Source organism: Mus caroli, chromosome 4 (genome assembly GCF_900094665.2).
Source record: "Mus caroli chromosome 4, CAROLI_EIJ_v1.1, whole genome shotgun sequence".
Lineage (NCBI taxonomy): Eukaryota > Metazoa > Chordata > Mammalia > Rodentia > Muridae > Mus > Mus caroli.
In genome coordinates this window covers 59,373,790-59,397,152 of record NC_034573.1, presented here as the reverse complement: position 1 = coordinate 59,397,152, position 23,363 = coordinate 59,373,790, and the positions used below count along the sequence as shown (strand labels likewise).

Here is a 23,363-nt window from a genome sequence, read left to right as displayed (position 1 = left end):
TTTTCTGCTTCCCTAACTAATGCAGTCTCAGGTCCCGCACGGAATTGGATTGGAGCAGAAGCTGTGTTCCACTCACCAGAAGTCTTAAGATCCTGTGGTGGGTGTTGTGGGTAGCTGGCGAGTGTCAGCCGACCCTGCGCCCTAGCTTCCCCGGTGCTGGTCTGACCAGAAGAGACGACTCCATGAGTTTGAACTTTGGCTTCCATCTTAAAGTTACAGAAACAAAAAGTACTGTCTACCAAAGTGTACTGGTAAAGTTGTCACTTGTCCAGGAGCTGGTGAAGCCTGGACTGAAGACTAGAGTAGTCTCTTTGCATGGGACTCCCATGAAGGGCAATCTGGAAGAGATAACAATAGCTCTATCTGCGAAGAAAACTCTTCTCTCTATAAAATATCAGATGTAACCCACCTCCAAGGCTTAGATCGCCTCCATCACTACTACAGAGACTAGCAACTGAGACTCTCAGAGGGGTAGTTAGCAGTGTCTCAAATCTAGCTGTTCAGACCAAAAGTATCTGTTGGAACACTAGTGGTTTCCCTACCACCCCATTGTACTGGGAAGGCAAGGAGCAGAGTCATAGTAATGGGGGTGGGGAGGTAGAGAACTGGGGGTGGAGAGGTGAAGGGGGTGGGTGTGAGCTAATGGGAAGTTGTTTGCCAAAGCCTTGTCTGGGGAAGGAACATTTTATAAGACCAGGGCCTCTGGCCTGGAAACATCTGTTTCCCTTCAAATCAGCAGAGAGACTTTTGCCTCCCCAGAATGCCTAAATCATGCGGGTGACTGGGGAAGAGCAGGCGTTGGCTTAGAGACTTCAAACACATTCTCCTGTCCTCTAGGGGACCTGAGCCTGACATAGGCCTCTGGGGCTCTCTCCCTGCTCTTACCCCCTGTCAGATTCTGAGAAGCTCTCACCGCCAATTAACTTCTCAGGTTCGTTCTCTCACCCCTGCTGCTAGGAGGTCTGGGGGTCTTGAATGGGACCTGCAACAGCTCCTTTTTCACCCACCCACCCACCTCTGATCTCCAGGAGGGCTACTCACCCCAGGTAGACTTGAAATTAGAGCCTTAGAAAGAAGCAAAATAATAGCAGTGACAATATGAGCAAGGGCTGTTGTTTGTGGACTGCCTAGCACATGCTGGATATCATGCTGGCATGTGCTCTATCACTTTTGGTTGTAAACCAGCTCACCTCCTTGGCAGGTTTTAATGTTGTGATTTCCATTTTATAGGTGAATAAGTTGAGATAAATCTTCGCGTATCCAATAAATGGGGAACTCGATATGAAAACCAAATTGCCAAATTCCTTCCGCTATTCTCCCCGAGAACTCCTCAATCCAATCATCCTTTGTTTGTTTCACAGATAGAAAAATTCATTTCCAGATGAGGGCTGTGGCTTTCACAGCACGAGGTGGTTATTACTCATTCTGGCTACTATTTGCTGACTGTTGAGGTACCAGGTATTTACAGAGAGCTGCTATGTCTGGAAGACAACTCATGGATAGAGAAGTGCACAGGCCCTGCATCATTTTGAGGGGATAAGAAACAGACTTCCCTAAAGAGGTGATTTTTGGAGTGTAGTTCAAAGACAAGGGAAAAGAGTGGCTCAGTCAGAAGAGGCGGCATCAATGAGAAGCCAAAAGGTGGCATCCAGCCTCTGGAGCAGGCAGCACTTGGACCCACCTTAACTGGAAAGCAGGAGGCAGCTGAGATCAGCAAATAAGACTGGACCTACTGCCAAGGTCACTCCTTGGGTTCAGGGACAGAGTGACATTGAATGAATAAATGAACATGAAAGACTCTAGCTGAAAATGATACGTTTATGAGGAACGATTGCAGGAAGATGACACTGTCCTGACACTGAAGAAACAATTCTCTACATATGAGTCCTCATCTCAAACAAATCCCTACAAAGTTCTTAGATTCGTTTTAGATTCTCAATGCAGAGGACTGCATTACTTTAAGGTGCCTAAGATACTGCAGCACAATCTGGAAGTGCTGCACCAAACCCTAACTTTCAACCACATTGATTGATAATTTTCCCTCTGGAAAAAGGTCAGCACTTGGAGAAGAAATGTCTTAATCCTAGTGCTTCAGATTCCTATGAAGTCCAACTTTGCTCTTAGAGCCACTTCTAAAACCTTCAAAACTTCCCCAAAGTATACTTAGACATAAGCCAGCCACTTGTATAAGACACTGTTGGACCTTACAGGAGGACCCAGAGAATCTTGGGTCTTTATCTTGAATTTAGTTGCTGTGGTTTCTTATGCAAATCATTTCCCCTCTCAGCCTTTCTCTTGTCATTTATGAAATGAGGATTCGAAGCTACAGGATGGAGCTCCAAGGTTTCCGTCCATTTTATCATTTGACTTCAGTCTGCTCCGCAGGGAGCTCAGAGACTCAGAGTGTAGACAGCATCCTCCTAATTCCTGAAAAGCATAAAAGTCTGACTATGTGCTTCAGTATCCCCCCCACCCCCTCTACGTCAGATACCATCACTTTTTTCCTTTTACAAAGAATGTCCCAGCCCGGCTTGATTTTCTAACTGATTTCAGATGTGGTTGTGGAGTAGTTTTCCAATTACAGCTGAGACAGGCAGAAAGCTCATGCCCTTATGACTTTTTGACCCAGGTCTGTGAGATTGATACCTTCCTTCTTCTCTTCCATACTCTGCCCCACCATTCTGACAGGAACACCAAGCAGGGTGGCCTAAGGCCTTGTCTATTTGGTACTTCTGCTTACACAGTTAGATACTGTGCTAGCAAAAGCCTAAACTACACTTCAAGGACCAAAGGTTGCACCATGCCTATTATGGAGTCTCAGTCTTCATCCTCAGCTTGTGTCCCATAGCTTGTAAATGAAGGGGCTGAGAGTCAGAGGTGGTAAACAGATTCCTAAAGAATTCTCTGCATGCCACTGGAAAAGGCAAGGCTTCTACCCACCTTTCAGTCTTTAGGATGGTATTTGAGTTGGGAGGGATATATATAGCTCAGTGGTCTAGCACGAGTCTATCACATGCAAGACCTGGGTTCAATTGCTAGCCCTATAAAAAGGCAAAACAACTCTAAGGTTACTTTTTCCCTAGCATGGAATTATTGGTGCTGCTTGAAGAAGCAGAGAAAACAGAAGCATCATCAAGACATAAAATGTCCAATCAGAAAGAAGCCTTAAACATTTTCTAAATCCTTCTGTCTTGAGGCTTACGGGTGTATTAACCACTCGTTACAAAATGTCTATTTGCTCATCAGTGTATTGCCTCTTCCTGCACAAATAACATGCTTTTCACAAAACTATGTGTTCTTGCAGGAATCAATATTGTATATGTGGTCTTTATAAAACTCTGCAACTGCAAGCCATTCCTCATGCCTCATTCCTTGTAACCCTGGAGATAACCATATGCTGTAAAATTTTCGCCAATCTGTTGATGGGGAAACTGGAAGTGAGGAATGCAACGTAGTTTTTTCAAGTTCACTGATTTCTACAAAAATTGAGTGACTAGTGCTGTGTTAAATGATGCAAACAGCCATGCTTAAGTGTGTTCTCGATGGCCTTACAGGCTGCGATTGGAGCCCCACCTTCAGCAGCTTCTAGGTGAATCACTGTGCAGATGGAAAGGACATACCTGCTATCTTCAAATACAGTCTTTCCTTTTGACTTTGAAAATTGCATAGTCTCACATTCCAGAGTTTTGTTTTTCTTTTTTCTTTATCCATTTTGAGAAGGTTTATGATATTGTTTATTTGGTTTTGTTTTGTTTTGAGAGAGGGCCTTGCTATGCAATCAAAGATGGCTCAGTGTCCCAGTCTAGACCAGGCTAGTTTGAACCCAAAATCTTCTAGCCTCATCCTCCAGAGTACTGTGTTTATGTTTGTATGTCAACATGTCTATCTAGCTTCCGGGTATCTTCTTTATCTTATCCTCTCTTCTCTACATAGCTTTCCAAAGAACACTTAACTTTCATATCTATCAACACTGAACCTGACAGGCAGTTGAGTCTGCCTGTCACTGACACTTGGTGAACCTAAAGCAAGCTCAAAGATATAAAGTGACTGTGCCAACACCACAACCCAAAGGGACAGAACTGGAATAAAAACACAAGTCTGCTCATCTCTAAAACCAGGCTCCGTTTGCCATCATCACCTTCTTGCTTTGTACTGAGAAGTTACTATTCACTTACCCTTGTACGCAAACAACCTTTGAGACTGTGCAGTTACAGAGTGTCAAAGCTCGAAGACCTAGGTAGATTCCCAAGCTGAGACTGGCTCAGGTAGTGACTGTTGGAGCTGGATAGAATAAGTCAGAGCAAAAGGGTCTCAATTTCAACAGGCTGCAGGCTTGCCTCGTTTACTCTCCACACCTGTGACTTTGTACAGATTGCTGATTATTTTACCTTAGGTTTCCTTTCCTGAAACAGTGACTATTTTTGGATGGTTTCATAAGATTAGAAAAGTTCATGGCGTAGCACTGGCTCAGCAGGGCTGAGGTTTCATAAGTGTAGATAGTTGGATGTCTGCAGATCATGCTCCTAATGACAGTAGTTGGCAGTAATTCCATTCAAGTGCTTCACGATCAAACACTCTTAGGTTTAAGTAGTTTGTCCCAGTACTCACTATGTGATTCTGGGCAAGGTGCCTTTCCTTTCTGAGTCTCAAGTATAAAATAAAGAGGGTGATAGTATATCTCCTTTAAAATTGCTTGGTGAAATAAACTGTTTAGCTCAGTGTGAAGCATATTAAAGTCTTAGTATATGTTAATAACTTTGTGCAAGGAATGTGTATTTACTAACGGCCCAATATGCATAGTTAATCGCTCCTGCCAGTTCTGTAGCTTCATAGCCATGACACTAAGTCTATTTTAAATAGCATGAACTCAACTAAATGCTGAATAAGTAAAAAAGGAAGGAAATAGGGGCAGCAGGACTCAGCTTTTTTTTTTTTTTTTTGAACTTATCCTAGGAAACCATCTATCCACTTCACACATCTTCCTGTGCTGAACAGTGACATGACCAAGTGTAGCGACACCCATATACAGCCCTTCTATTCTTACTGTCCCTGGTTTCTACATCTTACCTTCTCTGGAAAATAGTTCCTCTTCCTTCCTTAGATTTTGTGTAAGCTACAGTACTAATGCTCAGAGACCTGAAGACGGGAAGGGCCATAGACCCTCCTTGCTCTGCACAGATTCTGTGCTCAAAGGAACTCTGTTCTGTGCATCTGTCAAGTCTGATGTGAACAGTTATGTCCACAAGCTGAATTCCATCTAGGTAGCATAGAGATTCAGATGATGTGATGAGAAGGTCGGGCCAGCCTTCTACCTAGAATATGTTCCAAATGCCTTGTCATAGCTTGCAGTGTCCTTCCCTCTCAGTTGGCTCTGTCTTGGCCGTAACAGTTGCCTATTCTTCCATCTGGTCTTTTTCTTCTCAGGGTCTTCGCATTTAAGGCTATTCCTTTGCAGTTCTTTTACATTTACTGAGCTTGTTATTTTTCCTCATGGTTCAGGTCTCAGCTAAAAATGTACTTGCTTAGAAAGGCATCTGTGAGTTCATCCTTCCTAAAAGCCCACGCAGCTCCCACTTCCACACTGACCTCTCCTGTGGGATCCTGTTGTATTTTCCATCACATTGGCCATCCTTTGACTGTTCTGTTGTGCATTTTGTTGTTTTAGCTTTTGATTAATTGAATTCCATTCAAAAGTTAGTATCTAAAACAAGTCCCAGGACAGAATTTGTGCTCACTAAGTAATTTTAAAATTAATGAGCAAATGAATGAATGAATGAACATGTAAATGAGCATATTTATCCAGCAGTTTATCATTGCGGCTCACTTCTCACCCCCTAGACTCACACTGCTTGTATCCACACCTCTATTCTGCCTTGAAGAACAATGAGTCCAAATGACACACACTATAAGGTTCGACACCCTCACTGTGAAAATGGTTCATGGTATATCTTAATATTTAGGGTTTACTTATCTGCAAATTACAAGACTAACTGCAAAGTGCCCAGCAGGCACTCAAAGCTTGATACACGCTTCAAATTTTTTTAATTATCATTATTTTAAAAATCTTTTTTTTACACATAGCTTAGGGATTTCTGAGTTCTTGGGAGCGTTCCTTGTGGCCATGGTTTTGTGGATTTCCTTCCAGCTCTCAGAGTCTTTCTGGAAAGTCTCACTCTGATGCTGTCTTGCTGTGCTGCAGGTTCACTCTGTATGCTGTGGATACTCGAGGGAGGCACTCAGAGCTCAGCACAGTGACTCTAAGGACAGCTTGTCCACTGGTAGATGACAACAAAGCAGAAGGTAGGTGATTCATCTCTGCATTTGCCAGGGAAGTCCCACGTTTCTCCTCTCTAAGAGCTGTCACTAACTACCACACAGTGTTTGTGTGTGTGTGTGTGTGTCTGTGTGTGTGTAAAAACTAAAGGAGCAGGAAGAACATAAAATTAAATTAATCGTAATAGTGGAAGAACTAATGGAGATGAACTACCAGCATCTTTGTTGGTGGTTAGACTTGCTCAACCATTGACAGGGACTGTTGAGGATCAGAGCCTGTATTCTACCCTTTGGAACTAACCATTTTCTTCTATTTAAGTCTGTGCTAGAACTGGCAAGTCAGTGACACCTTGTAGAGTAATCTTTTTGTACCTCTGGTGACATTAACTGATAGCACGTTGCCCCATTCTGAGCAGTAGGAGGTTGTATTTAAGCTTTCAACTCTGGGCAACCACTAGTGTCCATCAGTCAGATTTAACATACAAAATTAAACTTTTGCTTTGTTTCATTTTTAGCTTCTCCTGATTCAAGAAGTTCGAAATATTAGATAATAACATAAATAGTACAGCAATCAATCAAACCAACCATATATTTAGCATTTAGGTACAGTTTATATATCTAGACTAACAAATGGTGGTCATAGCTCACAGATAGACATTTCCCCAAAGCTGTGGTCTAAGCAATGTATTAGAGGCAAATCCTTTGGTAGTTTTCATTTTTGATAGGGAAACACAGATTTTTATTCATTTAACAAAGAACTTGATAATAATGTTGGATGTACTTATAGATAAGAGGAGCCAAGCTCTTAATCCTTAAGATGAGGGGATTTGTGGTGTCTTTTGGAGAGTTCCAGTATATTTTTTTGGTTGGTTGGTTTGTTGATTAGGTTTTTTTCGAGACAGGGTTTCTCTGTGTAGCCCTGGATGTCCTGGAACTCACTCTGTAACCAGTATGATTTTAAAGCATTGAATACACTGCTGAAAAAATAGAGGAAGAAATAGTACAAATTAGGTGTTTTTCTCATTCTGACTCCAAGTGCCTTAGACTCTTCTGGAGTCAACTAATATGAGTAATGAAGTGGTCACACATAGAAATTTTGATTAGAGGTTTCAGAGTTGAAGGAATGCACCATCTCTTCATGATTTATTTAAATCACAATGGTTAGCAGAGGTTGGAAGCATGGGAATGACCCTGAATGACAAGATGAAATATCTGCACTTCCTTTACAAGGTTTGTGACTGCAGAAACACATTGGAAATGTTTCCGAGGTGAGACAGAAGGAAGACATTGAGAGAAGGCAATAGTTCATTTAAGTTTCTGTAATTCTTTGGAATTCCTGTTACATCTTTTGTACAGAGTAGTACCTTTTAATTAAGCTTAGACTTTGAGTGCTCAACTTTCTGTCAGCACTTGCATTGATCCCTTTGCATTTATTTTCTAATTTATTTTTCCCAGCACACCCCCAATGCTGAGTAGACATCCTTATCTTCAGAATATATAGGAAAACTGAGCTCAATTAGTCAATGATATATTTTAGATGGAATGGAGGTTTTTCTATGTAAGAAGACCATTCAAGTGAACCCACATGCAGCTATGCCTTGCTTCTTGTCAAACATGGGTCCACCACCAGCTTTTCCTCTGCTGTCAGTGATGCATTCTGTGCTTCTCACCCCACAGAGATAGCGGACAAGATTTACAATCTATACAATGGTTACACAAGTGGCAAGGAGCAGCAGACTGCTTACAACACACTGATGGAAGTCTCCGCCTCCATGCTCTTCCGTGTCCAGCACCACTACAACTCTCACTATGAAAAGTTTGGTGACTTCGTCTGGAGGAGTGAGGATGAGCTAGGACCAAGGTATGGGTTTAGGTGTGTGGGTGGAGAACCAAATGCTTTTTGCCTCTCATTAATTTTACTGATCCTCCTCTACCTACTTTGACAATGGGCTGCAACAAAAAAAGAAAGGTGGGTAGTGATGAACACAGTCTTGTCTATATTAAGGGTGGGGAGTAGGAAGAGACTGCTGCTTCCTGGAAATGTATTAGAATAGAATAATACTGTATGTTCTTGTAGAGAAAAAAAAAACAACAAAACCAAACAAACTAACAAAAAAACCAGTGGTGTTTGCCCTTAGCAAAAAAGTAACGGTAATCACTGAAACATAATCCAAGACTAACAACAAAAAATGGAACAAAAGAAGCACATTGTTCAGTTCTAGAAGAGCATGAAGCTGCCCTGTGAAAATATTATAAAAGATAGATCAGGGTAGAACAGGAAGTGTGGTGTGTAGGGAGGTAGAGAATCTAGGAAGAGTTGGGTAGGAGAAAGAATTTGATCAAAAAAATTGTATAAAATTTTTAATAAAAAAACACACAACAGTCAACCGAGGTTTGTTTTGTTGTTTGTTTGTTTGTTTGTTTGTTTGTTTGAAGCAATTTGAGAGAGGGAGAAGGAAGGAGAGAATCTAACCACTTTTCCAAACATGGGATCCAAATCATATTGAGTACCAGATCTTTTTCCTAAACCCCCCCCCCTCCAACGGGAATTCTTCCCAAGCTTTGGGTGAACCTTCTGTTGGGAAGCACTAAAGAATTTCTGAGATTTGGGGGCAAAAGGCTTAACAGCAGGACAGGGAGAGATCAGCAGGGGCCAGATCTTGAATGTCCTTGAAGTAGGGTCAAGGAGTTTGGATTATCCCCTTGAGTTAACAGCAGCTTTTCAAGTGTTGTTCACAGGGGTGTGAGGACAGCATTATCAGAACTCAAAGGGAGGATTCCTCTACTGCAGTTGGAAACTAAAAGCTCAGGAGGGGAGACCAAAAGGAGGCACTGAGGCCTTCTGTATGCTGCTGTGTGCCCAGGGTGACTGTGTGGTATTCTCAGAGTAGTAAGAGGTAGCACTGGAGAGAAAGGTGTGGCTTTCTGAAATATTTAGCATGCAGCAGGCCATGCTTCACAATGTCCCTGCAGGATAACTGTTGCCACTTCTTAGTGATAAAGAAGTGGAGATCCCATGTGGTTTCAGTGAACTTCCTAGAGTCACAGAGTTGCAGATGGTGGCAAAAGCTGTCTGCTTCTCCCATGCTGAGATGAATTTGAGGCCCTTCTGGAATGTTATGAGATTTGATGAACAGTTGTTCAAAGGATAAAATAGAGATCTCTCCCCACAGTGGGTCTTATCAGTTCTGTTGGGTCCTGGACTGTAACTTTCTTCCTTTGACATGAAAGGATATGTCTTTAGATAAAAGCTAAAAGAAGATTGGCCAGCAGCAGAGCAGTCCAGAGCCTCCGATGAAAACCACATGAGTTACCTCAGTGCCATCATACCCCTGGGCTTAGTAAGGCATTCAGTTTGGTTGGGCTTGCCCACAGGACTCAGAGAATTTGGGGAGAAACAACCCCAGAACTCTACTTTTCTCTTCACAACCTGCTAGCATCCTTTATAACCCTCCAATACGTAAATTTCCCAGTAAGGCCTTCTGGGTGCCCATCGGGGTAAGACTACTTATTAGGTAATGGGCAATAGTAATCAATTAACCTTCAGATACCATGGCCCCAGGCACTATCTGCTAGCTCCAACACATGTCTTTCAGTTTTCTCTTTCTCTGGTCTCTCTAGATCCCTGAGAAGGGACTTGAGCTTGCTCTAGTGACCCACACAGGTATTTCAGCAGGAATAAAACAGAGGTACTGTGGAGAGGGCTGCATCTTGACTGCTAATAAACTTTCCGTACAACTATTGGGCTATGCTTTCTTCTGTTCTTCAGCTTCTGTTCTTGTTTATAAGACGATTAGGATAAACTAACACCATCGCATTCTGTCTGTCTGTCTGTCTCTGTTTCTGTCTGTCTATCTGTCTCTCTGTCCCTCTATCTCTCTTTATCTCTCCCTCTGTCTCTGTCTCTGTTGCTGTCTCTCCCCCCCCACCGCCCCCCCCCACACACACACATCAGTGGAGTTAAATATATGTTACACAGAACCTCAGGTCTTAACAGACTGCCACTCCCATAGACAGTTTGTAAAATGCCCACTCCTTTATTCTCTGTCAACCTCATGTCTTAATTATCTATGTTTAACTCACTGGTTGTATTTTACTGGCTTCTGTGTTTTCTGGCCTCCCTAATACAATGCAAGTTTTACATAGTAATTCATCTTTTGCGCCTTATTCACTTTTCAAAGCAGATGCTAACCACCAGGTGCTTAATTGGATAGTAGTATGAATCTGTGAGTGTGGATTCATTCTGATATGGTCCTCCTTCCGAGTCTTGTCTATGTATCTCCACACCCCTTAAGTTTCAAGTGTCTCTTAATTCTCTCCATGCTTTCAAGGACATATAGATTACATTTGGCAATTACAGCATCCAGAATTCTAAGATCAAAGAATGAGGTGGCCATCTAGATATTAAAGGAATTGAGGAGACTTTGCTTTATTAACTGATTTATAGATACATTCTATGTAATAATTTATCAGGCCCTTTACTGAGAGTTGGGAAATGAGTGAATAAAGCTGGTCAGGCTGTGTTCATAACTCAGCATCTAGAGAAAAAAGTACTATCAGCAGGCAATTACAGTGGAGCAAGCCACAGGAAGCATGCTGTGAAGGAGAACGGAAGAATGTGTACAGCAGAGTATCTCAAATGTTAATGTGCATCATGTTAAAATGTCCATTCTGTGGGCTGGGCAGAACCTCAGATTTTGCATTTTGAACACACTATCAGATAATGCTGATATTGTTGGTCTAGAAGGGCCCAATAGTGTCAAGATTATAGTTGTGGGTAGATAGAGCAGCAAATGCAGACCCCGACCCAAGAAAGAATCCCTGCCAAAAGAAAGAGATGCTAGTGCTCAGAGCCAAACATGACTAACCTGTCAGGTGCAGGGGGCAGATCAGGAGGAAGCCAGTGTGAAGAGGAAAGTGGTGGTGAGGTAAGAAAATAGAGTGTCGTCAGGAACTATAAATATCACTGAAGCAGAGAGTTCAAGGTGAGAGACAAGAAGAAAGAAATGAAAGACAAGGCTGGAGAATTTAACTAGGGTTAGATTTTGATGGCTTTTGTGACATTCTACTCAGAAGTTTGTTCTTTATCCCGGAAGTTATGTAAAGGCTTTTAAAGGAGCAATTTAAATAAATTTGCTCTGCCTCTCAAGGGCTAGCAAATGTACAGAACAAACATGATAAGGAGATGGGGCAAGGCACTTGTTTGGGCTGGGAGCCCAGAGTTCGTGTCCTGGCTTTGCCACCTATTTACTGTAATACCAGGAATCAATTTGACCTCCACTCTGGACCTCATTTGTAAAGCAAATGGGCTTAACTCTTAAGGTCTCTTCCAGCTGGCAAGCCAAGAAACCAGAAAGCCCTGAAGGTCATAGCAACCAGAAAATGAAGACAGCATGGATGTCATTTCACCTCTAGCCCAACATCCTGTTTCTGGGGACCTAGGATGCCTGGGGAAAAAAGAACTTTTCCCAAGAGTTGACACAAGATGAACCCTGTTAGAATTCTCTTGGCCCATATAATCTCCAACCCAAATGTTTTCAACTCCTTCCCTGGTCTGGGTTTGCATACGCCCATAAAATTTAGTGACAAAGGGGCATCTCTTACCTCTGCCTAATAAATCTATCAGGCTGGTTTTCCCCAGAGTCTGGTTCTCATGACAACTATAGGTTACTGCAAACAGCTGCTCAAAGAAGACCTGCTGACACCCAGCTGTTCCACCATAAGGTTCCTATTAGGAGACTTGAAAAGCTGAGCTCATAGGTGGCCAGGGACCAGGATTTTCTCCACTCGGAGCATCCTTGACCACTCGTGAGCTCCTCTATCCTTTCAGTTATGTTTGATCAAGTTAAAAGGATAGTGAGAGGAGAGAAAACACTTGGAGAGATTTGGTTTCAGACCAATGAGCTATAAACGATTTATTTATTTGGTCAGTCATACTGATTTCCATAGCAGACATTCCTAATAGATAACAGAGTTATCACAGGCTTGGTTCAAACTGAGAACTTTCTCAACCTTGAAAGACAGTCCAGTTTCTCATCTGAGAAGAGTTAGTACTACCATTGTTGTACGCTTAGTGAGAGGCAAGCAAACCTAAAACTATACTCTAGAGTCTTCCAAGATCATGTTGGCTCCTTCCCTATATGTCTGAGATCAGCAGTGTTGGGATAGCTAACATACTGGTAAAAATAATAAACAAATGTCTGGAATGTGTTCTCACAATACCAGATATGCTTCAATTTTTCCTGCATGTTTTGATATTTTGGAAATGAAAATGAATTGTGTAGAGTGAATATACATTAAGTGTACTCTTCAGGAAAGACTGTTAAAGTGATTAATTATACCTCTTCTTCCACAGTATCTTAGAATGGTGAAATTCTGGTGAAAACTGTTACAATTTAGTTTGACTTCCAATATATAAGTTTCCTCACTGATGGATTAACAGATGGGTATAATCTTTATGTCCTTATCAGCTTCAACTGAAATAGTTTCTGGTCAATCAATTTTGCCTTTAGTCAAGAAATTAACTTTTTATCAAGTCTCATGGGACAGGCCTAGTAGTGCATCCTCTTAATGCTAGTCCCCAGGAGGCTGAGGTGGGAGGAGGTCAAGTCAAAGTCCAACCTGGGTAACAAACCACAAAGGAATGCCATTAAATGGAAAGTACCCACGGTGGCTTATATATCTGAACACTTGGTCCCTAGCTGGGAGTGTCGTGAGGAGGTTGTGGAGCCTCTCAGAGGTACCACCCTGCTGGAGGGAGTATGCTACTGAGAAAGCAGGCTTTGAAGGTTAATAGCTTCTTTCCTCCTTTCTGTTCACATTCTCTCTGCTTCCTGTGTGTGACTGAGATGTGATCTCTTAGCTTCCTGTTCCTATGCCTAGAGTAGACACCAAGCATCTAGAACTGTAAGCCGAAATACACTGTTCCTTAAGTTACTTTTGGTGATGGTGATGTTCTCAGAGCAACAACAACAACAACAACAAATATAACTGTTACACATAGTGAGGCCCTATGTTGAAGAAAACAGAAGAAAGGAAAATGGATTCTACAATTTCTTATGAGGAATCAAGGAGAAGAACCAATCAATGCATCCATTTTCACTAATTACTCACATGTTTAGTATCCATTGGCATAGGTATCCATCCGTCCCCAATGCTGGCTTCCTGTTCGGTAAGAGGCTGAGGCTAAATTTTGACAGAGATTTACTTTCAAAGTAATGCTCATGAACTATTAAGAAGCTGTGGAAGCATGGCTTCACTGTTCCAGTTCACCACACAGGCTAAATATATATTAGTGCATGCACCTTGTCCAAGTGGAAATACTGTAATTTCATTCCAAAATTGATATTACTTATTTAACAGCACACCAATCATATGGCAATATACAAAATAGAATGTAGAGATTATCTAGATACAAGTGCTATCATTTCAGCTCTACCCCAGACCTAAAATTATTGACTGCATATAGCTTTCCATAGACAGATGTGAATATAGACTTGGATATTTATGGGAAAGGGGAATACACACAGTTTCATGATATCTATATTCACAACCACATCATAAGTGATCTCTGTTGCTTTTACCAAATATACATACCATCACCAACCTATTCATATCTAAACAATGCACTAGCTGAGTATCTTTCCATTGGCATATATCTAAATGTATTGTTAGGCAAAGCTCAGTGGTTATGAAGTTATAAGAATGTATTTCATGGTATTCCAGCTCTCTATTATATACCAACTAGATGTCTTGGCTGTTAAAAATGAATTTTTCAAAACCACCTTCCAAATTATCTAACGCCTTTCTTAGGTACACATGATGTGATTTGTGCTATTCCACTGCCTTTACTTGCTAGAAATCTACCATGTTTTGATACTTTTAGACAGAAAATATTGTATATTTGTGTCAATTCGCATTTATTAATCTGTTCTTCTTGCAACTGGACCTGGACATCTATATATCACTTATTTTTTGAATAATAGATTGGCAATTAAGCAATAGAGAAGCCCTCCTGATATATAAACTGTCCAAGGTCACATAACTAATGAGTCAGACTCCCAATTCAAAGTATATCTTGCCGTAGCAAATCAGCATTCTATTCCGTGTGACACATTACATCCCAAAATGTATGCACAACTAGGATATATTTTGGTGCCCAACAGAGAAATAAAATGGGTTAACAGCAAAGGAGAAAGCCTGACAGAAAGTAGGAATGATCCAAAAGACTTCCAGAGGTGAAAAAATCCATCCTCTCTTTGAATAGAGCCTCAGTGAGTGTGCTGTGGACACAGTGACATACTAGGTTTCCTCATGAACTGCTCATAAGAGGTATATTGGATGGCATTTCTCCATAAACCAAGGCCCCTTTCTTTCATGAAGAACACACAAAAGGGACATGCAGGGACAACTCAGCATAAGAGAAAAACATGAAGACAAGCTTGGAATTTATATCCCAGCACCCATGTAAATAATGAGTAAGCATTGTGGCATCCTTCTACATCAAAGACAAGGGATCCTCGGTGTAAACTGTCTAACCATACTAGCCATGTCAGTGAGCCCTGCACTCAAACTGAGAGACTTCACCTCGATGAATTCAGTGGAGAGTCTCCCTGTCAACCTTGAGCATACACACACACATACACACACACACACACACACACACACACACACATGAGTGCACATCTATATGCATGCAGCTATACTTGCATGTACTGAACAGAGATACACATGGAACACATGCACACATCTGTACACATGCAGCTACATATACATAAACTATACTCATATACAGGAAACATATAAAACTATACACACACAGCTACATACATGCATCACATACATTCATGAAACACACACATCACACATACACACACAAAATCAAAAAAATACCCACTCTCATTTTGGAAATTGGCAGCTACTTCTCTAAAATGTACTACTGCGGTCATCTACAGCAAGAGGGCAACCGATGACCATATTGAAGGAATCACATTAAATGTCAAAGACTCTAGTTATAAGGCTGTTAAAAATGATGCTATAGTGGCAATTTTAGCATGACGTTCTTTTTTTTCTGTTTTTTTTTTAAATTAGATATTTTATTTACATTTCAAGTGTTATCCCCTTTTTCTGGGTTCCCCTATGAAAATGCCCTATCCCCTCCCCCTTCCCACTGCTCACCAACCCACCCACTCCTGCTTCCTAACCCCTTTTCTTTGTAACATTTAATACCTTGCTGTAGACATGAGACAGGTCACATGACTTGCCACTGGCCCATGATCCTGCATGGGTAGTTTCTGACAAGTAGCAGGCAACTCGATTATAATCATTATCATCCATGTTGCTCTAATTTACCTCTTTACCTGCAACTGCCTTCAGGACACCCCTGCCTGCCTGCCTCTCCCCTGCTTTCCCCCTGCTCTGAATTCAGCAGGATACATTGTCACAAGTCCTTCATCATCTCAGTCTGACTACAGTTTAGTAATGTCACTGTATCTTGTACCACAGCAGGCCTACTTTCCCTAGCTGTGGCCTTAGCGGGGCATAAAGAAGGCAGTTTTTACTTACTTTACTCTGCCCTCTTTAATTCTGGAGAAATTCTTACAGCCTTGTTGTGCATGCCCTTGACTCTCATTCATTTGGAATTACCTAACCCAGAGACATTTAAGCTCAACTAGTGAGGCAGGGAGGAAGAAGAGAGGCCTGGATCAATGACTAATTGAGTAGCAGTGATGGAAATGGAATGAATGTCAAAGGCTCTGCACTTCTCAGGGAACTGGCAGCTAGGCCCAGCTCCTGACTCTTCCATTGGTTATCGTCCCCAGTTCTTTCTAGTAATCCATGACAAATTAACCATCTTCCTTCATATCTTTCCTCCTTTCCCAGCAGGCATAAGTCCTGACTCCAATGAGGGAGATTTCATTCTTGGTCTTTGCAAAACATAGTCACTTTGACCTAGGACTTCCCTAACCCCACAGGAATGCTGGAAGCAGACCTGATCTTTGATTTATTATTCTCTACAGCCTATAGTTTGTTACCTAGCACTTTGGCTTTCCGTCTCTTTCCCTTATCCTAGTCTTCTCCCACCTCTGGGCACCTCCAATCCATATGTACCTGCTTCACTTTCAGTGTCCTCTGTTGTTGTCTAAATGTACACTTTAATTTAGCATTTACTATCTACCTGCTTGTCCTAGAAACCTGGGGTAACAATTTCATCTCAGCCATCGACATTCCTACAGATTAAGTGCCCTGAATCCTGTTTGACAAATGAGGAAACTGAGGATCAAAGCAGGATAATGGGTCCTAAGGACAAGCTTTTCCCCTATCAGCACTATGCCAATGTGTTTCATTTATCATTTGGGGTCAAGCTGTCTCATCTGCCGCTGTCACTTTTGCCATTTCAGTTTTATAACTGTGGAAAGAAGTAAGAGTCCTGTTGAAGAATCAAAGTAATCAAGTAATCAGAGATGGTAAACTGAGGACTTTGCCTCAACTTTGTACCCTAAGGAATACTGGTTCTGGATTTGTCCACGGAAGTCATTCCTTTAATGTAGTTTCTTCTTATTAACCTGAATACTAACCCTAACCTCATATCAATGCTGTTTTCCCATCCATACAGAGAGAGGCTTTGTGTAATTGAGTTCTAAAACTCTCTCTGAGGAAATTGCAGGCTTTTGAAGACTAAGCATTTGGGCATGTTGGAGAAACACCCTTCATTTTGCTTTTTATTGTTCTTGTTTGTGACTGCCTGGATCAGCCAACGATTCTCTATTGCCCAGAGAATAAAATGTGGCATAGGAAAACCTAGATGGTCTTATGTCTGCCATAGCTGCCCACATTTTTTTTTTACCATCAGTTTTATTCAACTACTAGTGTAACTACACTCATTTATCTGAAGCATATATTCCATTATTGACTACACAGCTCTGCCATGCTGCTCTTTGAGAAGACTTTCATGGGTTCCTTTCACAGTTACATATTCCCCACCTCCTTTCTCATCCTCTATAGTCCCCTAATACACATCTTCATGTTTTCCAGTTCAGCACTCTTGCTCCTCAATAAGAGACAGTTAGTACCTCTGGGAGCCTCCTCTAATTTTGACACTTAGAGCTTTAGCCAGATAACAATCTATCCAGATTACTGGATTGACAAACAACAGCATATGGCCCCATAATGACAGTGTTAGCCTTGGCGGTGGTGATGGTGATGGTGGCTGTGACAGTGATGGTGGCAGCAGTGGCCATGGCGGTACTGCTGTTTAGAGTGAAGACATTTTCCAATATGTACCACATGCTTTCCATGTAGACTTGTCTAAGACTATTGTGTTACAGCTTTCATGGTTTTAAATGTACTAATTAAGACCTACTGTAAACCTGAAAGGTGAACCATTTTATGTTCCTTTTTGTAGTTGAGAAAACAGAGTAGATAGCTTTTCACCATGCCAGAAAAAAATTCAAACCAGCATCTCTAAGTCAAACAAAGGGAAAGAGGGAGTGCCCAGATGTGCTCCCAGCCTGTTTCTTGCTGTTGGTCTTATCTTCCACTACTTGCTTTCCAAAGCAGCAAAAAACATTTTCAAACAATGCAGATCCCATCCAGTTTCTTTCTCTGTTTAAAGGTTGGAGAGGCTAAGTACAGCTATGCAATTGTACATGTACAAATTTCATATGAAAAATTATACATGTGAAACATTTTATGACTTTTTAATTTTTTCTTTTGTAACTCTGTCGGGTGATTCTTGAGTGTTAACTTTATGAATGATAATGTTGTATCCCATCAAAATTAGCTTTATCTAGTCTGACAAGGGAAATTGGAAATGAATATGATCAAAACCCAGTGTATAAATGTCTGAAACTCTCAGAAAATAAATTTAAACCATTTATTTTGTAAAGTTTGGTTTACCCTCCACCCCTGCCATTACTTGCAACTATATAACCAGAGATATCACCTATGAATAATTTAATGTAGATTTATTATCCTCTTTCTCTCATATTTATTTATTTGATTTTTGAGACAGAATTGCATGTGTCTGGACTGACCTGGAATTCACTGTGTAGCCATGGGTTAACCTTGAGGGCGTGACTATTATGCTCTGCTTTGGGAATGCTAGGATTACTGGCATATGCTAGGCTTGTGCATTTGTGGGGATGCAACCCAGGAGTTCAAGCATTCTACTGAGCTACATCCACAACCCTCCATTTTTTAAAAAATGTTTGCAACAATATCTTATATAGAGAGTTATGCACACTGCATAGTTAAGACAAGTAAACTGAGGCAGTAGTGGTGAAATGGTTTTTGACTATCATCTAGCTGGCATGTGACTGAGCTGGAATCTAAATAACTATTAATCAGTGGAGATAACACAGGAACATGGATATGGGAACACCAGCCTATTTCCATCCTGCCGCTTCAGTCCCCGCAACCCACCCCCAACATACCATAAGTACTGTGTTCCAAATCCCCAGGTATTTTCCACATTCCTCTATCTCTGACTTAGCCACTGCTGCCTGCTAAGCCTTCCACTCTGCATCTAACAGTCAACACAAGCTCCTATTCCACTTGGGAGCTTTTTTGGACAACCATAGCCCCGCTTTGACACCTTTTTCTATGTTGTACAACACTTCTCACTTACCTTTAATTCATTGCTCTTGGCTCCTGTATCACAATCTTCATCCATCTGCTTTTCTCATAGAACCTATTGAATCAAGACATGGCTATAAAATATCCTCAACCAATAGGCAAGCATTTATTATGTTATCTCCTTTAGCTTCATCACAGTCCCCCTCCCCTTTTTAAGAAAGTGAGTTTAAAAAGCATAGATAGATTTTTCCTAAGGTGTAGAACTACTAACAAATGGAAAAAGAGAACCAGAGACAGATAGCTCAGTGGATTTAAATGCCACACAAGCTGAATATTCTGAGTTCAGACACCTGCAACTCAAGTAAAAACCAGAAACAGAGGTGAGTGTCAGTAGTCGCACCAGTCCAATAGGAACATGGGGGGAAACTGGAAAAATTTTCAGAAGCTCTCAGGCCACCTAGACTGGGATATGCAGCACATAAGGGAAACACCAAGAGAGACTGTGACTCACATAAGGTAGAAGGGGAAGACTAGTTTCCAAGATTGTCCTCACTTCCACTTGTACACCACAGCATGCACCCACCCTCACACATAAACATGTACATACATGTAAGTAAATATATTTAGAAAATAAGTGCAAAGGGACTAGAGGGATGGCTTGGGTTTAAAAGCACATGTTGCTCTTGTGGAAGATCTGGGTTCCATTTCCAAAACACATATGGTGACTCATAACCATCTATTACTCCAGTTCCAGGGTATTCAATGAGCCCTTCTGCGAAAACCAAATTTGCAAAACAGCCATGCACATAAAATAAAGTACATAAACCATAAAAAAAATAAACACTAAACAAGTAAGACCAGAGCAGGAGTTTGAACAAGAAAGGATGAGAAATACAGTCCTTGAGCTCCTCGTAGGGGTGGGAGCCATTGCCTTCTAGGAGGGAGGCCTGTGGATAGAGTATGATCATAAAATGGTGAATTCTTGGCTCCTCACAAAATATTCCACCCAAGTGGTGAACTATACAAAGAGGACTTTTTGAAAGGCACTTCATAAATCATGCCTACGAAATGTAATACACAAGCCCAGTCCCTTTTCAGCCACCACACGGGTGCCTAACATAGTCTCCAATTTGTGGGGTCTATATTATAAAACACCTTCTCTCCCAAGGTCTCCAGGGGTCATGGAAAGGACAGAGAGAGAAAGACACAGATGCGGACTTTCCTTAGTTCCCAGGACCCCTGAGCATCTAAAAGATGCTGGAATGTAAAGAAACACGTTTTGTGTGGAGTATGATCTGGGAAAGAGGCCTTCCTTCCCTTCTCTAAGCTTCTGTGTCTACATCTTTGATAAGGGTTTAACTGGCTAGGTAAGTCTGTGATTCTTAGAAGGTTTCTGGAAAGGCTATTTTGAAATGTCAGGAGCCAATTTTATTGTCGTGGCAAATGTGTGGTGCTGTGCATATGTGATGAGATGAAGCTGCAAGATGCTGATCAGTATCCTACATGATTGTTCCTATAGGAAAAAATTAATACTAGTACTGTTAAAAACAAAAACAAAAGCCTTGGACTAGGAGATGCCAAAGATCTCACCTAGTCATCATTCTCTACTGCTATAGGAATATTCCAAATAAGTTCCAAATGGGACCATCACATAGATTCTTGCTTAAATGAGTATTTAGGTTAACCTTGGTCCTGACACATCATGGTAACAATATATTGGAAGCTTATTGTGTGGAGACACTTGACCTAACTCATGCATCCTCTCAGAAGCAATGTAAGAGGGCAAGGCAGCCATCATTAGTTGAGAGATAGTTTAGAGGACTACAGTGAAATTCTGATTTGACAATATTCACAACATTCACATTTAGACTTTGATGAAACAGAAAGCCCAGGTGGCATGATTTCCAAATGTCATGACAGGGAGAAAAATGCACGAGTCACTAAAGCCAAAGGGGCACATTTGGAAAAGGACTGGACTCACAGCTCTGGCTACAGTGATCAATAACTTAATATTTGACTTTGGTCAAGTAATTTTCTTTTTCTGACTATAGTTTCCTCGTCTGTTAACTGGGAGTAAAAACAAACATTCAGGACTGATGCAAACATGTAATAAATATATAAAACATTTAGTAAATATATAAAAATGTATACGAAGTAATATTCATTAACTATGTAGCAGTTGGTGTCAAATTATAGTTTTTTCCAGATGTTTTTAAGTCATTACTATAGTAATTTCTGTTGGTCAGAGCTCAGAGACTGGTAGTATGTCACAAATCACAATTCAGTGAATGAAACTGAGAAAGACAGATCCTAAAATCTTTCTTCTGGGGAAGGGGAGAGGCCTCAGTACTCAGCCAGAGGCTTGCATTTGTAATAACACTCCATCATAGTCCCAGGTAACTCTTGAGTAATTGGAAGTAACCAAACTAAAGTTGGAAATGGGCAAAATATGTAGCTTGGTTAAGGCCTCTTTTAACAACTGTTGACCTTATTTAAGACGTCCTCTGGACTTCACTCTGTTCCTTTCTCTTTGTGCCATTTAGGAAGGCTCATCTGATTCTGCGGCGGCTGGAGAGGGTCAGCAGCCACTGTTCTACTCTCTTGAGAAGCGCCTACATCCAGAGTCGTGTGGACACCATACCCTATCTCTTCTGCCGCAGTGAGGAGGTCCGGCCTGCAGGAATGGTGTGGTACAGCATCCTCAAAGATACCAAAATCACATGTGAGGAGAAGATGGTGTCTATGGCCCGAAACACGTACGGGGAAACCAAAGGCCGGTGAGGGAGGGCACTACCCTCCGCGAGCACAGAGACGCTCTTAGGGGGAGCACGACTTTCATGGATCCTGGGGCCTGGGTGGGCTGGGGGACAGCTGAGGGGCCTGGCACATGACACTTGCCAGCAAGGCCAAAGCAAACTGTTTCTCCGTGGACAGACAACAGAGAACTTTGTAACCAATGGAATTATTCATTTTTCTCTTTTATTTTTTCTAAGATATTATTTGACTCTATCAAATGTCTCTCCTTTTTAAACCTTTTCTTATGGATGGAAGTCAATGCGGCGGCAGGAGCTTTTGGGCGGTGGAGACCAAGGAGCCTTGCATTTTCTTCCTCCCTCATGCCATGGACCCTCCTGAAAAGAGCCCTGTGGAGAGACAATTTGACTATTTCAGCATTAGCAAGAATGCCCTAGAATTGTTGCAGCAAGGAAGCTTGGGTCTTTAAGGATCTCTCTCTCTCTCTCTCTCTCTCTCTCTCTCTCTCTCTCTCTCTCTCTCTCTCTCTCTCTCTCCCTCCCTCCCTCCCTCCCTCTTTCTCTCTCTCCATTATTGAGTTTGCAGGCCCAGTGCTTCTTTCTGCTACCTGTGGGTCTCTACAGGACCTTCTGTGCATTAAAATTCCTATTGTCTCTCTTTTTGCCTGGGTGATGTTTCTTACCGATGAAGTATGTTTGAGGAATCTCTGTCTATGCATGAAACATATATTGATTAATGAGGTACTATATGGAAGACACAGGTTGAACAAAACAGGCTTAGGAGTTTTCTGACCTGTAAGAACTTATAGTCTAGTGGTTACTGTAGAAAGGCAATCTAGGTAGTAGTAGGTTGGTCAAGGATGAATGAATTCTTTCTAGAGATGTGTCTGGATCATAAAATATGTTGGAGGAGTTAAAAAGTGCTTGCTTGAAAACTCAATAGCTTATCCCAAAGAATGAGGAAGAAGTCAGACAAAATCAGAAAAGGAAGCATATGGTCCAAGAAAAGGAAAAGCCATGATCAAAAGCAGGAAAATATAAAATCTAACTTTTGCCAAAGAAGCTTTTATTAAAAGTAGGAAATACTGAATTTAGCATGAGCACAAGTAGCATGTTATTTACAGAATCAGAAACAACTTATCAGTGCCCATACTGTAAGAAATCAATAGCTTTCCTCCAGCATCTATCACCTGCCTATAATCTCTTCGTGAGGAGTGGGGACTTATGAACCCCTTATTCACACATGATGAAATGATATCAAGTCCAGCCTTGTGCAGCTCTTGTGCAGCAAGTAACCACAACTTTATTAAGTGAGATCATGGAAACAATGATTGTGTCATGTAGAGAAGAAAAGTATACAGGAGGTTATAAAACATGGTAACAGGGTATGGGTGTTCAACACTCATACCCTGTATGTATGTATATGTATAAAATGGTCAACATTATCTTTTATTCAAATTTCCTTTTCTTACTTACGTGTTTATTTTATTAAACATTTATAGTAGGCTTTCTCATCATTCTCCCCCCCCCCTTTTTTTATTAGATATTTTCATTCTTTACATTTTAAATGTTATCCCCTTTCCTGGTTTTTCCTCCTAAAACCTCCTATCCTCAGAACTCCCTGGGACTAAACCACCACCAACTAAAGAAAACACATGGTGGGACTCATGGCTCTAGCTGCATTTGTAGCAGAGAATGGCCTCGTTGGTCATCAATGGGAGGAGAGGCCCTTGGTCCTGTCAACATTATTTTTAAAAAACT

General features: G+C 41.3%; 1 protein-coding gene across 4 annotated transcripts in view; it reads left to right on the top strand.

Annotated features, from left to right (window-relative positions):
* Astn2 (astrotactin 2) overlaps positions 1-22,264 on the top strand; it is a 955,818-nt gene extending 933,554 nt beyond the window's left edge. For 3 of the 4 annotated variants that reach the window (XM_021160105.1, XM_021160104.1, XM_029476272.1), the window contains 3 exons: positions 6,200-6,300; positions 7,951-8,134; positions 21,393-22,264. In XM_021160105.1, coding sequence (XP_021015764.1) covers positions 6,200-6,300; positions 7,951-8,134; positions 21,393-21,630 — 523 coding nt within the window. In that variant the 3' untranslated portion in view covers positions 21,631-22,264. The remainder of the gene's footprint in view (positions 1-6,199; positions 6,301-7,950; positions 8,135-21,392) is intronic. The other variant, XM_029476271.1, reaches the window with a different exon arrangement.
* The last annotated feature ends 1,099 nt before the right edge of the window (positions 22,265-23,363 follow it).